General features: G+C 40.5%; 1 protein-coding gene across 2 annotated transcripts in view; it reads right to left on the bottom strand.

Moving 5' to 3' along the window:
- Positions 1–16,664, bottom strand: part of LOC110199312 (MHC class I-like protein MILL2) — a 41,069-nt gene that overhangs the window by 20,751 nt on the left and 3,654 nt on the right. Inside the window, exon 2 of one of the 2 annotated variants that reach the window (XM_020974100.2) lies at positions 204–285. The exons of the other annotated variant lie outside the window; for it this stretch is intronic. Coding sequence (XP_020829759.1) covers positions 204–228 — 25 coding nt within the window. The 5' untranslated portion in view covers positions 229–285. The remainder of the gene's footprint in view (positions 1–203; positions 286–16,664) is intronic. 2 annotated transcript variants of the gene reach the window in all.

Raw genomic sequence — 16,664 nt, forward strand, 5'->3', positions numbered from 1 at the left:
ATTGAGGTCATTACAATGCACCCTGCATCCTTTCATGCTAAGTGAAATTTGGAAATGTGACCTGCTAGATCTTGTCAAGGAAGCCTGTAGCTGATGTAAAACCCAGGTGTCCACTTTCACCAGGAGTCCAACCCATAGGACGGCTATAAACCCACCCTGGAATAACTGTTTTAGCCAGTCCCACCACTACCACCACTACTTACCTGGATGGAGCCAGAATAAATCCATGACTTCTCCTATTGCATGACCCTGATCTCTGTGATGACAGTAATGTTGAGTTGTATCCTATATTTTAGAGAGGAACCAGAATACTTGTCAGCTAAGTTTCCCCATGGTATTGATCCAGAAGCAGTGAGATGCCCCTTTCATCTTCTGTACATAGGTATGGTGGCCTAGTGGGAATTACAAGCTCAGTGGGGGAAACATGATGGCAACAATAGGGAAGTAGGAGAAAAGTGAGGGCATGATTGGGGTCATCTCTGGTGTTTTCAGAGGTTCTGTAGTCCAGGCCATTGCATCCAGGATGTTAGCATAGCTGTCCAGATCCTGGATGGTTCCTTCAGGGTGCCAGAGTGCTGGAGCTATCTGTGAAGTGTTTCAAGGCAGTTTCCATAGCAGAATCGGGTTGGGATGGAGGGGAAGTGTTGTCAGCAAACTGCTCTGCCTAGTTACCAGCAGATAAAAAAAGAAATTCACTCACCTCCCAGGGCTTTCCTTCAGCCTATAGCACTGTCAGAAGTGAAAAACTCAGAGATCATACAAATGGGAAAAGGACCCACATGTACAAAATATTTATAGCAGCTCTTTTTGTGTTGGCAAAGAATTGGAAATTGAGGGGATGCCCATTGATTGGGGAATGGCTGAGCAAGTTGTGGCATATGAATGTAATCGGATACTATTGTGCTCTAAGAAACGATGAACAGGCTGACTTCAGAAAAACCTGGACAGACTTCTATCGTCTGATGCTGAGTGAAATGAGCATAACCAGGAGAATGTTGTACACAGTAACAGTCATGTTGTGAGATGACTAATATTGATAGACTCAACCCTTTTCAGCAATACAAGGATCTAAGACATCTCCAAAGGCCTCATGATCGAAAATGCTATTCATATCCAAAGAAAGAATGGAGTTTGAATGCAGATTGAAGTATACTATTTGCTATTTTTTTTCTTCTGTTGTGTTTTGTTTCCTCTTTCTGGTGGTTCCTTCTATTGGTTCTAATTTTTACCTCCAACATCAGTAATGTGAAATCATGTTTAATAGGAATTTAAAAAAAAGAAGTGAAAAACTGACCATGATGTTACCCTTCCCCACAGTCTGAGAGGTCATCAATATTCTGTAATTGGCAGTTGGGAAGTACTGTAGCACTGAGTCTATCCCCAGTGCTAGGGGCCAGAGAAATAACAGATAAAGGTAGGAAAGTAGAGGTCAGGTGTTTGGAAGTGGGATTGGGAATTTACCATAAACTCTCTGGAGTGCTAGCTGTCCTAAACAAATGGAATGCTGGCTAGAAGTGTGAGTGCAAGTTTCTTTTTATGAGTGCTTGGATGGGCTGGCTGGGTCCGAGTGCAATCAATAACCTCCAACTCAGCCTCTGGCCCCTTCCTAAGAATTTTAGGACTGAAACTTGTAACCTGAGAAGGATGGGGTTAACTTTGGATGTGAATGGAAAGAAAAGTTTCATGGGCCTGTGGGAATGTGTCGATGACCACAATTTGCAAGTCTTTTGCTAAACTTCCAGGGAAACTTCAAAGCTCCTAAATCAGTCTTCAAGTTACTCTTATCTCTGAGGCAGCACTAGACTGCCAGCCCCCAGAGTCTAGGAAGAAGTGTGGACTCTGTCCTTTCCTTGGGATTTTGGGAGGTTAATATCCCAGACATCTGCTATAAACTCATTTGCTGAGCTGAGCCTGGCTTGTGATTTCACAGATCGAGGTGCCCAAGGTAGAATGGAAGGAAAACAGAAGTTCTCCACTACCCAGCACTGTAATGTCCATATGTGGAACCGTAGGTTACAGCAAATGGAGAAATTTTGATTATTGTGGATAAGTTAATGTACCTTGGTCCACATAGATGATGAGATTAACTCAAGCATTACCAGAGCTGGTTTGGCATTAAGGGAGGCTCTGAAGGAAATTGTGGGAGAGAAGAGGCTGCCTACCAAGCTGAAGGTCAACAGAGCCATTGTGCTGATTTCATTGTTGCATGCCTGTGAAACCTAGACAGCATTCCAGTGCCATGCCAGGAAAGTGAACTGCTTCCATTTGAATTGTCTTAGTAAGATTCTGAAGCTCACCTGGCAAGATAAGGTACCAGACAAGTTGAACTGCCAAGCATTTAAGCTCTGCTGTAAAAAGTGCAACTCCCAATGGTCTGGCCATGTTGTTTGCATGCTAAACTTACATTTACCTAAAAAACTATTTTATGGAGAACTTGAACAAGGCATGTGTCAGAAGCAATACAAGGACACTCTCAAAGTCTCTTATGAACAAGCCTTAAAAAGGCTGTTAGGTATCTCTATATTCAACTCTGTGTGTGTGTGTGTGTGTGTGTGTGTGTGTGTGTGTGTGTGTTGTGTTCGGAGGAAGGGAATAAGAATTTATATAGGGCTTACTATGTGGAAGGAACCATGCTAAGTGTTTTACAAATTTATCTCATTTTATTCTTACAACCACCCTGGGAAGTATGTATTGTTTTTATTTCCATTTTAGAGATGAGGGAAGAGGTGAAGTGATTTGTCTAGGGTCTTGTTGTTTAGTCGATTAGTTGTGTTAGACTCCTTGTGACGCCATTTGGAGTTTTCTTGACAAGGATACTGGCGTGGTTTGCCATTTCCTTCTCCAGCTCAATTTACAGATGAGGAAACTGAGGCAAACAGGAGTAAATGACTTGCCCAGGGTCACACAGCTGTTAAGTATCTGAGGCCAGATTTGAACTCAGATCCTTCTGACTCCAGGGCCAGCATCCTAACCACTGTGCCACCTAGCTACTTCCTTTGTCCTTTTCAGAGAAGAATGAGGATCATCTCATAACTATTCTCCTTGTCCTTTCCCCTATGCTTGTAAACTCTTCTCTTGTAACCCAATTATGAAAAATAATCAGTTCTACCCTTTCATTCCTCTTTTGTATACTACTGTATTCCTTTTACCCTTCTTTCCTTTTTCTTTCTTCAAATCCTCAGAACAGAACCAATCTATCCCACAAGTTCTCTGTTTTATCTATTCATCTTCAAGACACTTTGACATTAGCATGCTAGCATTATATCATCATATAGCTTCTTCCACTTCTTCAAATAAATGTACCTTTCTAGGATTCTCTTTAAGAGCAGCTGGGTAGCATAGTGGATAGAGCGCTAAATTAATTAGTGAATTAGTAAAGACCACTTTCTGTAGAGTTCTACAAAATGGTACACAAGCAAGAACTGTCTGTCTATATCTTCATTGCAGATCCTTTCTATGTTAGGGCAAGGTGAACCTCCTTTTCTTAACTGTATAATGACTTTCAAGTGCCTCATTCCAGCCTAGCATGAAATCTGAACTAAGGGTGCTGATGTTAGAGTTACCTCCTGACTCTTTCAGGATGGGAGGGCTGAATTTTCTGGGCTTTTGACTGTAACTCAGGACAGAGGTCTACAAACCCTGGAATATTCTGGGTTGAGTATTCCTGCATTGAACTGGTCATTACATTGGTCACATGGCCACTCCAGGTGGCTTCTAAGGTCTATACTTTGGGTTTCTGACTTTCTCAGGTGAACCCTCCACTCTCACTGCTTATGGACACAGAGCCTTTCTACACATGCCTCTGGTCCTGCTGGCAAGGCTTGTTTGCCTGTGCCAGTACTAATTTTGCTGATAAGCCCAGTTTCCTATTGTCCATGGGCTTCTGAAGGATTTTTTTTTGGGTGCAGTTATAGCATGGATGTCACACACTGTAGTTTCTAATTGGATTTCTTGATCATTATTCAGTCTGGTGCAATTTTCAAGTTTTTGCTGGAGTAGGTGTGGGTGATCTGCCTCCATTCACATTTGTTGGAGACTTACAAAGTAGCTTCATAAAGATACTCAGCATCAATTGTCTCTAGTCCCCCAATATCTTGGGTTCTCTGTTCTAATTTACCTTATGCTTAATGCCAACTTCCTAACTTGGACTGCCCTTTCCTAGATCTATCTCTCAGCTTTGTAAACGTCAGCTGTCTGTTTTTCTTCTTCCAGTTTTATTTCCTTGGCTCCAGACTAGGGCTTGACTCATTCACTCCACTTGCTCTGGACTCTGTACCTTATTTGTGTAGATCTCATTCACCATGAGTATACTATAATCTCCTGGAGGGCACAGGCTGTGTCCTTTTTATCTTTGTATTCCAAGCCTCCAGCAAAGCTCTCTTTCTTTCATACTAAAATTTTTGGTGAATTGAATTGAACTTGTATAGAGCTGAGCTGAAGTGAGTTGAATTGTATGGAAGATACAGGTATAAAAAGGCCCTAATTTATGGCTCTCTTCTGCCTCCTTCTGGGTCATAGCTACTATGACTACTCCCAGAAACTGTCTTAACAAAGTTACCTCCTTTAGAATACAACTTCAATGCTTTCTTGCTGAATTGTATGTAATGAGTGCTTCCACTGCTATAGCATGGGGATGTTAATGTGAGTCTCAAAGGAAAGCAGACTAGATATCTCTAGCTTCTTCTCTGCCCACCCTTCTCCAAAGAAGATTTTATTTCCTGCAGGAAGGAGAAGCAGGAGGTTGGGAACAGAAACTTGACCAGTTGACTTTCCTCAGAAAGAGGGGAACCCGAGGTAGAAATAGCTCTCTGTTTCCTTAAATATTATTAGTTATGGGGATATGGTTTTCAGGTTCAGGCTAATTTTTTTGTGGGGGGTGAGGCACCTGTGAATATGGTAGTGTGTGTGATAGACTGGTATGACAGAGGGGGTGTATGTCTCACTGGGACTGTATATATGCATGATGACAAATTGTGATGTTTCAGTTACTTAATCTGAAAAATGAGGGGGTTGGACAGATCTCTAAGATCCTTCCTACCTCTAAATTTCTGATCATATGAGTTAGGTGCTGGAAGAAAACAGGTAAGACCAAAGGTAGGTGTAGGAAAGAGGGAGGGTCTATGCATGGATGACTTTAATAAGATTCTTAGACTATGAGTGACTGACTGAATGAAAAAGCATTTATTAAGTGCTTACTATGTGTCAGGCTAAGTATTGAGGAAACACATTATTTTTAAAAGGAACAGTCTCTGTCCTCGAGAACTTTCATTCTACTGGGATAGACAATTCATATAGGGGAATGGTGAGCAGAGAGAATATATGGAAAGGATGTGTGTGTGTGTGTGTGTGTGTGTGTGTGTGTGTGTGTGTGTGTGTATGCGTGTGCATGTATATGGTGTTTCAGAGGCCAAGTATGTTAAAGGGTTTGTGATTGTTTTCTGTGGGTGACTTTTTAATTTCATATGGTTGGAGAAATGGACCACAGCACATGTGTCAGAGAAAATGAATGTGCAGCTATAGGTGAGAGTGTGATTGTGAGTGGCTATGAAAGGGCATCAGAGTATGTGTGACAGTGACTGTATATGGAAGTGTCAGAGTGTGTGTGACTGTGGACTGAGAGTATGTGAAATTGGTAGATGTGAGAATGTCAGAGAATGTGCGCAACCAGGAGTGTCTAGGAGAGCCTGATTGAGAGTGTCAGAATGTGCTGGGTTGAACAAGGTTGTCAGGACGGTGGGATTGTGTGTTACTGTCAGGATATGACTGAGTAAGGTCAGAGTGTGTGTAATCAGAAGTTTTAGGGGCCTTTTATGGTAACTACATGTGAGATGCTGTACATAATTGTGTGTGAGCTACGTAAGAGTGTTGTCTGTTTGTATGAGGGGTGTCTGAGTGTATTTGCATGTTTGAGATGACATATACACATTTACCTGTTCACCCAATTCACTGGTGGCCCTTTGTGGGAGAACGAGGGAATGTGGCTGTGTGGAATTGGCACAGTGTGTGTGTGTGTGTGTGTGTGTGTGTGCACGTGTTGTCATGGAGGACCAGCGTGTGTTTTTTGGGGGGAGGAAGGGGGGAAGTTCCTGATTCTAACTTTGGTTTGTCGTCATTCTAGCCCCTCTTCCCTGTTTCCAGGACTTCCCTGGTGCCACTCCCCTTCTGCCCTGGATTGAGACAAGGGCTCCTGTGTCTTTTGCAGACCAGGGCTCAGGGAGGGGAGAGAAGGGAGGAGCTGTTAGGACCTTCTGGTTAAGAGGAAAAAAGGGGGCAGCTGCTTTCTCAATTGCTCTTTAATAATGGAAAAAGCAATGGCTCAGGATTCAGATTCTTCTGAATTGGACTTGGTTTAAATCTTGCCTCCAAAGCTTCCCATGTGACCTTGGATAGGTTACTTGATTTCCCTGGACCTCAGTTTTCTTATCTGTAAAATGTATGATTTAGAACAGATTGCCTCTAAGGTCCTGTTCAGTGCCGACCTTCTGTGATTCTATAAATGGGCTTTGACAGGAGAGACTGAGCCCACAAAAAAAAATCTTCCTGGCTAAAAGTGGACACAAGACACAGAAACAAGACTGAGAGAAGGTGCAACCTCTATTCACTCTCTCTCTCTCTCTCTCTCTTGCTTTAGGAAGACTCTTACAGGTTGGAGGAGAGGATGAGATATTACTCAGAAGCAGAAGGGATGGCTGTTTCAAAGCCTTAAATTCAATGTCAAAGTTATGTGGCCATGATTTTGGGAGCTTGCCATGATGCTGACAGATATCCAGGAGACTGGAAGAGAAACAAGGGAGGGGAGGGCAAGGGGACATTATGAATGTCTTGGGGGATGCAGGGAGAACCTGGATCCTACTGCCAGAAGACAGGAGGGTCCCAGCTCAGGGGACAGGTAAGACACATAGAACAGAAGAGGGTGGTAGAAATGCTGCCAAAAGCTTTGATGGGGCCTCTCTCATCCCTTTACCGTGAGGGGAAACTTGAAGCCTAGAGATGGAATATGGCTATGGCACGCCAGCCAACTGCTTCCTAACTGCTTAATGGCAAGTTTGGAATAGAAGAATGGATACAATGGGCCTGACCCAGGGAGCCCAGGGAAACATGCCACTTTCCTCTGAGGCAGCTAGATATACCTGGCCCAGAAAGAGTCAGGATGGGTTGAGCCAAGCTAGAGCACTGTCATTAGGCAAAGTGGTTGTGAGGCAACTTGGGTTAAGGGATAGAAGTCCTAGGGTCAGGGAGACCTGAGTCTGAATCCTGCCTCTTAGCTAGCTGTGTGAACCCTGGGCAAACCACTTAACCTATTTCCGTTTCCTTACCTTATAGAATGGAATTAGTATCTCATAGAGTTATGAGAATCAAATGAGATAATGTATATAATGTTTTGAAAACCAAAGAACATTTTATAAATATTGAATCATTATTATTATTATCATCATCATCATCTTCTCCTCTTTAAGAAATTTAGGGTCATCTAATCTAGGGAGAGGGTGGCTAGGTGGCGCCCTAGTACACAGAGAATCAGTCCTGAAGTCAGGAGGACTCATCTTCCTGAGTTCAAATGTGACTCAAACACTTACTAGTTATGTGACCTTGGGCAAGTCACTTTACCCTGTTTGCCTCAGTTTTCTCATCTGTAAAATGAGCTGGGGAAGGAAATGGTTAACTATTCCAGTGTCATTGCCAGGAAACTCCAAAGGAGGTCATAGTTGAACACAACTGAAACAACTCAATGACAACAAATCTAGGGAGAATGATATGCAGGGGGTTATTATTTCTGAGTTTTTATAGTATTTTTTTACCTTATAAGTCAGCCCCAGAGAATGCACTCTTGTGATCTAGAGTGAGTGGAGAAAGTGGGAGAAGGCAAAAAAGGGCTACATGCCAGGGCTGAGTACCTCGGCAGAAGAGAGACAGGAAGGAATTGGGATTTCAGTGAGGCAGGTCCCAGAACTGAGGGAACCAAACCAGCTCAGGAGCCAGAGGAGTCTGAGAAGGTGCCTTGAGCTGGAATTCAGTGGCCAAGGAAATGAAGAGAGAAGTAGGAGGGTGACAGCCCAGGAACCGAAGGCAGGTTGTCTGGACTGGCTCTGGCAGAGGACCTGGAACCCCAGAAAATTGCCTAAGGAGCCTAAGACCCAGAGCTGAATCCTTCACAGAGAACAATCTCCCCAGTGACATGCAGTAGATCAGGGTAGGACCCCTTTTTCCTTGAGACACAGTGCCTAAAGATACTTTCCCCTCTCCTCCCAGTTCCTTAATTCCCACATTTCTTTTTTTCTTTCTTATTTCTTATTATTATTTTTTGGTGAGGCAGTTGGGGTTAAGTGACTTGCCCAGAGTCACACAGCTAGTAAGTGTTACGTGTCTGAGACTAGATTTGAACTCAGGTCCTCCGAACTCCAGGACCAGTGCTCTATCTACTGTGCCACCTAGTTGCCCCAGGCTAACTTCTGATGGCTGTTTCTTAATTAAGAAGTAGGACTCAAACTTTATATCCAAGGTTTGACTCCCGTCCCATCCAATACCAATGCTACCATGAACACATCACCATAGGTAGCCATTATCGAAGTTGACAGCAAAACAGAAATCAGACAAAGTATACAAAGGAGAATATTTGCCAGACAATAGAGAGTAAAGGAACTCTCCCTTTGAAAGCAAGGTGTAACCAAGAAAGAGAGTTTTAGTTCTCACTCAAGGGGAAACTCCTTGAAGTCTCCAGAGTAGCAAGCTAAAAATAGGGACATGATGGAGACTGTCTGCTCTTCTCATATCAGCTTGTTTCTAGAGGCTTTTCCTTCAACAGCCTGAAGTGGGCTTGGTATTGTCCATCTTCTCTCTTAATGCTGGAAGCCAGAAACATCAGAACCCAGAGAGACTGAAGAACTCAGAGAAACTCAAGACTTGTAAAAAGTCCAGAGACTTGGGGCAGCTAGGTAGTGCAGCGTATAGAGCACTGACCCTGGAGTCAGGAGGACCTGAATTCAAATGTGACCTCAGACACTTGACATTTACTAGCTGTGTGACCCCAGGCAAGTCACTTAACCCCAATTACCTCATCAAAAAGCAAGAAAAAAAAAGATGGAAGTCTAGAGACAAGAGACTTAAAGAGAATCCAAAGAGACTGAACCCTTTCCTCTGGCCCTTCATGCAGGTATGAACTATTGATCTCTACAAGAGGAGAGACTTCCATACCAACGAACTCTAGGATTCAGATTACATATAGTTCAAATGAGATAGTATATTTAAAGAGCTTTGTAAACCATAAAATGCTATATAAAAGTCAGCTATGGTTATAAGGATAGCGATAAGCACTGAACCTGTCATTTCATTGGTATAGGAAACTCTCTCAACCAATGTAGGCTGACACCTTCTCTGTAACTTATAGTCTTAGAGAGTTAACTAGAGCACAGAAAAGTTAAGTGACTTATCCAGGGTCACATAGGCCGTATATGTCAGAGATCTGAACCTAAGTCTACTTGACTCCAAGGCCAATTCTCTATCCAATATGACACATTGCCTAGAGCTATTATTAAGTATCATTGTTATTATTATTTGCAATTACATTATTATTACAATTATTGTTGTCATTATTGTTTACAAGGCCTTCAGCCTATTCATCATAGTCTATGCTTGCTGCATCAAGTTTCCACAGATTGACTTATTTCTTTTTCTCTTCTTTACACTACAATCCTATCTCCATTTGTCTCAAGGTCTGCTCATTTAGGGGGAAAAAACCAATCTCCCCAAATTCCCCCAACTCCCTTCCCCCACCCCCAAAAACCCCCCCAAAATAAGCCATAGAAACCATGTAGTGCAACTTCTTTATTTATTCTATACATAAGGAAACTGAGACGGACAGAAATATAATGATTTGTCCAACCAAGGTCACATAGGCAGAAAGTAGCCCAACTTGGATTCTGCCTGTTCTCTAGAAATATGGAGGGGAAAGTACTTCTCATACAAACTAACCTGCTGGTCAACATTGGCTGGCCATTTTGTAAGAAAGTTAACTTGAAGAAACATTCAGAGTTTCATTTTTGTAAGCCAAGATCATGTTATTATGCTTCTTCTCACCCCACCCTTCACCCCCAAACTAGCATGCAGTAAGGTAAAGTTTCTTCCTCCACATAAACCTCTCTAGTTTCCTGCTAGGAAGGGAAAGCAGGGACACCTCACACCTTCACACCATTAATAAAGCCTCCCTTGGGACTGACACAGGCACTCTTCCAGGAAGGCAGGACAGGTCAGGGCAGCTAGGTGGTATAGTGGATAGAGCTCTGGCTTTGGAGTCAGGAGGTCTTGAGTTCAAATCTGACCTCAGACACTGGACACTTACAAACTGTGTGACCCTAGGCAAGTCACTTAACCTTGATTGCCTTACCAAAAAGCAAGAAAAAAAAAAAGACAGGAGGGCAAGATAGGAACAATGTTGAGGGTAGGAGAAAGCAGCTCCAGAGGCTGGTGCAAGGGGCTAGGTGTCAGTGCAGTTAGGGCCTCTTATGGCTGTAATAATTCCTGTGATGTTTCTCAATGCCAAGTTCCCTAGTCACCCCCTTTTTTTCCTTCTTGAGAGCCCCAAGATCTGCCTCCCTGTTTTTTCTTCTTCCCCTTCTCTCCTCCCATTTATTGCTTCCAATCCTAATTTCTTTCCTTTTCCACCCAACAAAGGATAGAACTTATCTTCTTTTTCCTGAAGCAAACACACAGACCATTTATATTTTCTATATTTTTAATTTTCAAAAATCATTTTCTCGCACAGAAAAAAAAATATGGAGTCTGAATGCAGATGGAAGCATACTATTTGCTCTCCTTTTCCTTTGTTGTTTTGTTTTATTGCTTCATTCTCACGGTTCCTCCCATTAGTTCTAATTGTTCTTTACATCACGACTAATGGGAAAATATGCTTAATATGAATGTATATGTAGGGCCTATATCAGATTGTGTGCCGTTTTGGGGGGGGTTTAAAACTCAAAATCTTATGGAAGTAAATGTTGAAAACTAAAAATAAACAAATTAAATTTAAAAATTCCTTTTTCAATTGCATGTAAAAATATTTAAGGTTTTCTTTTTTACTTTTGAGTCCCAAATTCTCTCTCTCCCTCTCTTCCTCCTCTCCCCCCTTCTTGAGAAGGCAAGCAATTTGATATAGATTATACAGGTGCAGTCATGCAAAACATTTCCATAATAATTTCTGTTTTCTAACTAGTAACAGTGCTTGGATGGTTTATTGCTTGGTAACACAGGAAAGTAGACAAGGATAAAAGGTTTTCTTATGATAATAACTAACATTTATATAGTGCTTTGTGCACATTATCTCATTTGAAGTTCACAGCAACTCTGAAGCTGAGACTTGGAGACATAAGCGACTTCCATGGTCACATAACTAATAAATGATAATTCAAACCTAGATCTCCTTGACTCTGTTAAACACTTTGTCTACTACAGTATGCTCTCCTTTTGGCATGGTGCTTATTGGAGCATTCATGAATACTTACTGAAGCCATAATTGTGATTCTAAGGTTTTTTGACCTTTTGAATCAGTTCCAGGTGGAAAGCTATGTGAAATGGGAAGGGCTGGAGAGTAATAATAGTTAGCATTTATATAACACTTTAAGTTTTGCAAAGTGTTTACAAATATCTCATTTAATCCTCAAAACAACTCTGTGAGATAGGTTCAATTATTATCTGAATTTTACAAATAAGGTAAGTGAGGCAGATAGAAGTTAAATGACTTGACTTGCTCAAGGTCACACATTTTGTATGTATCTGAAGTCAAATTTGAACTCAAGTCTTCCTGACTCCAGGCCTAGTTCTCTATCAGTTGCCCTACCAACTCCCTCTAGTCCTGGAATAAAGCCCTAGCTCAGGAAGTAAAGCTGGAGAGATAAGTAAGTCACAGAAAACATAAACCAGAATAAAAAAAAATGCAAATCTAGAGCTCTCCAAAAAGAAGGAGCTGGTAACTTCCTAACAATTGTAAGCAGAGTCTCAAAAGGAAAAAAAATGGATTTTCCACAAGGACTACATGAAAATCTAGATGAAATTAGGCAGATTAAAAAGAAAACAGAATAAAACTTGTGGAAGAAAGAATTAGAAGGAGAATATGTAACTTAGAATAGAAGATGGTAAAATTTACCCAGGAAATGAACTACCTGAAAGCTAAAACAGATAAAACAGAAATCATACTCCATGGGAAAGCAAGAATTATTAGAACAAAATATAAAAGTTTGCAAAAAATAGAAGAAAATACAAGGTATCTGATACAAAATAAGCAAAACAAAATTTGACCGGTCAAGTGGAAATAATTTTAAAAATTAATAGATGCCTTGAAAAGTATGATAAAAAGAAAAATCTTAGATACTATATAGTTTTTGAAAAACATAATAAATGTAAGCTGTCCAGATCTATTAGAGCCACAGGGCAAAGTAAAGATAGGAAAGATCCATTGATGATTTCCTTAAAGGAACCCCAAAAGCAAAACTACCAGGAATGTCACAGCTAAAATCCAGAGATGTCATTGGTCCAAATCCACTTTTTAAAAAATATTTCTCAAGTGTTTTATTCCAATCACAATTTAGTTTACACTGAGTATCTTTAAAATATTGTACACAAAACATAATACAACAATTCCAAAGACAGTCTACTTTCCCAAGTGAATGAAATCTCATGTGGTAAGTTAGTGTCTTACCTTCCCATTTGTTTCATGGCACCTCTCTCCCTCCAGAGGACTGAAACTTGTGCCAACTGGACTTTATTAATTTGAGGCATTAGAACAAGTCTTCTAGGAATGCCACATTTCTGAAGGGGCCTTTGCATGCCACTGGCTATATTTCCCCCCAAGTAAAACATGCTCAAAGATTCCTTCCTAGCAGCCACTAAAAAAGAATCTACAACTACTGTCTTGAAGTCAATGACATTCTTGGAAAAAGAAAAAACATTGAACTGAAAATAGCAGGCATACTCATCTACTATATAAAGGTCAACAGAAGAAGGCACCAAATAAACAGTTAATAATGACAACAAAATAACTCTGAAAAGGCAACAGTTATGAGGGCTTCAGATGACAAACTCAGTAGTGTGAAGCTTCACTGCTCTGTCAAGTCTAAGCTCATAAATTATAATTCAAGTTCGTATTTTGAAGTAAAAATTTACTGTCCTATTTTAAATTAGTTCTACTTTGTCCACGAAGTATGTTTTAGATTCTTTTATGTAAAAATACTCAAACTTTTGTTGTGTGGTCTAAGAGCAACAGGAAAGGAAGCTTTTTCTATGAACAAAATTAAATCAGATCACATAAGCAATGAGACGTGTACATGTTAATATATTTTCTGTGTATTTACAATAAATTCATGTTAATACTGTGACAGAAAAAGTAATGGATTGATCCACAGTATATTATAGAAACCAGGTTTTAAAGATGACTATATCTTTCTAAATTAAAAAAAATTATAATAATATAGGGTTTCTCTTGTTTCTAAAGTAGACTCTAATGTAATGACAAACTCCTGGTAAAATAAAACTGACAAAACCTTGCAGAATGGCAAAGCCCAGAATCACAGGCACTGCAAACAAGCAGAAAGCAGTGAGTAATTTTTTCCAGTGCTACCTAATTAGAGTTGTTACCATTTGAGAGACAGTGTTCTTTTTTATTTGGTGGCTTAAGACAAAATAAAGAACTCGATTTGAAAACGTCATTGATCTAAAGCAGCCACAAACAAAAAGCTACCAATTGGGTGCAAAAAATATAGCCTTATAAGTATAGCACTAAAGTGTAATTACATAACATACCAGACTAATAAATTATGGATGAAAATTCCATAACTATTTTAACCAATTTATCATTATTAACCAGTGAAGATGTATACTGGCACTAAGTTTTCTTCCCTAAAAATTAGAACAGTGTAATTTCTCTAACCACTTCAGACTGTATTTGGAGTGAGGCTTTGGAAACCCTCTTCTGAGTTTTCAAAGAGGAATAGTATTCTAAAATATTATTATTTGGATAGAAATTATTGCCATGAATTTTGATCACCCTAGTATTCAGGCACAATTGAAATACTGGCAAAACTAGTTTCAAGAGAACAAAATAAGTTGAGGTCAGAATTTTGAAATTCAAACTTATTCATGATAAAAATTCAAAACAAAACAACAAAAATCAAACTCCACAAAAGTAGAAAAACTTGATATCCTAACTGAATTCCTCAATCTTCCAAGGGCCCGTATTTAAACAAATCCATCTGCACAAACCTAAGAGGGGGAAAAAATAAGAACCATAGCATGTCAGTCTCATTTTTCCAGTTGATGGTCTGTAAAAAAGGCTGATCTCAGAGGAATATTAACACTTTTGTTTTCCAGCAAGTTACTGTCGTATATCCATTAGGTTATCACTTGGCAAAAAGAGGGAAGGGAGAAGGGAAAAATCAACAGCCCCAATTACCAAGTCAGGGACAAGTGTAGCCAGGTCCTGGGATTACAACAGGTAAGGGTTTAGATGAAGTATTCTCCGCAAACTGCCCTTCGTACTTGTCTGTAGTTACCGGCTAGATGTTCATTTAGAAGTTAGTGTTTCCCTATGCACCAAGAGCAAGTAAATTAATGTCCTTTTCTAATTTCCATTTTAATTCATCTTCTTCCTGGCCACTTAGAATGCCTTCCTTCAGCTGCTTGATAGGAAAATGTTTTCTTTTTCCATTGGTGAAGAGATGATTTCAAAACAGAAAAATATGGAACTGCAAATCCTGAGATGAAAATACGGGGAAATTAAAACCGAAGTGCTTCATTACTCCAACTTCTGTTTCAGTATTTTTCTGGAAGACAGCTGGCAGAATAGAGAGAACTGCTAAAATCATCAGGGCAAATGCTGAGTGAGTTCCAGGAAACAGCTTCTTCTGCTGTTGTAAGCTGGAAGAGTGTTGGTCCTGCTTTGACTGCTACGAAAGATGGCGGTGAAACACCTTCCAGGAAGCCTCCGAGGGCCTGGTCCGGGGGGTCCCTCGCCTACCTCCTCAGCAAGCTTCCCGACCCTGCCTTTCGCCATGGACGTCGCCGCGGGGGGAACCAGAGGGCGCGGGCTCCCTCACCACGCCGAGCCAGAGCCGTCTCCACACACGCACAGCTTCTGCTGGGGCCGCCCGAGCTCACTGCCGCCACCTCACCACGGGCCCCAAATCCATTTTCAAAAGAAAATACGCCTAGCATCCAGATATCCAGAAAGAAAATCAAAGCAGGGGTCAGCAAACTTTTTCTGTAAAGGGCCAGCTAGTAAATATTTTAGGCCTTGCTGGTCAAGTGGCAAAGTAGAGGATATTATGTAGATACTTATATAATACGAAAAAAGAACACCACATTTCCACAATTTTTTTTTGTGAATGAAATTCAAAATATAAGAATAATGAGTTCAATGTTTTGTATAGGTTTATTAATGAGAAGAATGAAATTTTTTTGAGAGACTAATATGTCACTTAATTGGTGTTCATATTTAGTGTTTCCTGTTACCAAAATCAGTTGTAAATGTTCATCTGTTAATGCTGATGTGTAATGAGATTTTACTTCTCATCTCTCTTAGTCCTCTGAAGCAGTCTTTTTAAAAAATATTATTATTATTATTGTTACTATTATTATTATTATTTTAGGCAATCAGGATTAAGTGACTTGCCCAGAGTCACACAGTATCTGAAGTCAAATTTGAACTCAGGTCCTCCTGAATCTAGGGTGCTCTATCCACTGCACCACCTAGCTGCCCTTCCTGTGGGGCAGTCTTAAGCTTTTTTAAAAAAAACAATTAATTAATTAATTTTTGGTTTTCAACATTGACTCCTATAAGATTTTGAGTTTTAAATTTTCTCCTTCTCCTACTCCTCTCCCCGCCCCCAAGACAGTGTGCAATCTGATGTAGGCTCTACTTATACATTCATATTTTCCCATTACTCATGATGTAAAGAACAATTAGAACTAATGGGAGGAACCACAAGATGAAGCAATAAAACAAAATAACAAAGGCAACAGCATTATACTCTTTGGGTGAAACAGTAGCCCTAAGCCTGATATAGTCAGTACTGTATAGAGTTTTCCAGGTCTGCTCCTCTGGCTGGACACTAAAATAGTATTCAACTATTTCAATCTAAAGACTGATTAGGTAGTAGAGAAGACAAGTCATCCCTGCTGGGTTTTCCTTCTCTTGGGCTATAGATGATTGCTACCGGGCAATAATCTCAGGCAACTCTTCACACAACAGGAAACTGATTTCCTATGATCAGCTCTCAGGGCATCCATAGACCTTTTGCTTCCTCAATCAGGTTTCAAATCCTAGATGGTTTTAAAAAGTAACAATCCCAGGTAGCTCCTCAGGCAGCATGAGGGTTCTGCCCATTCTGACGAGCTTTCACTTAGTTACAGCAGTCTGCCAAGCTTCAAGCTCTCTCAGCAGATTGAGCCTGAAGCAGCTGCTGTTATATTCTGATGCTTCTGGGCCCCCCCTTTAGCTTCTTTCTTTAGGTGGCTGCTAAATCCTCCTTTCTGATCTCTGGCTTCTCACCTTCTTATGGCCTCTCTTCTCCTTTGCATTCTAATACCTAAAATCAGGCCCTCCTCAAGACCAGACCCTTCTCTGTTGTTTGTCTTTAATTTTAGAATTGGGCCAATGACATCATGGGTGACATCTCTTT

Source organism: Phascolarctos cinereus, unplaced genomic scaffold (genome assembly GCF_003287225.1).
Source record: "Phascolarctos cinereus isolate Bilbo 61053 unplaced genomic scaffold, phaCin_HiC Scaffold_5;HRSCAF=322, whole genome shotgun sequence".
Classification (NCBI taxonomy): Eukaryota; Metazoa; Chordata; class Mammalia; order Diprotodontia; family Phascolarctidae; genus Phascolarctos; species Phascolarctos cinereus.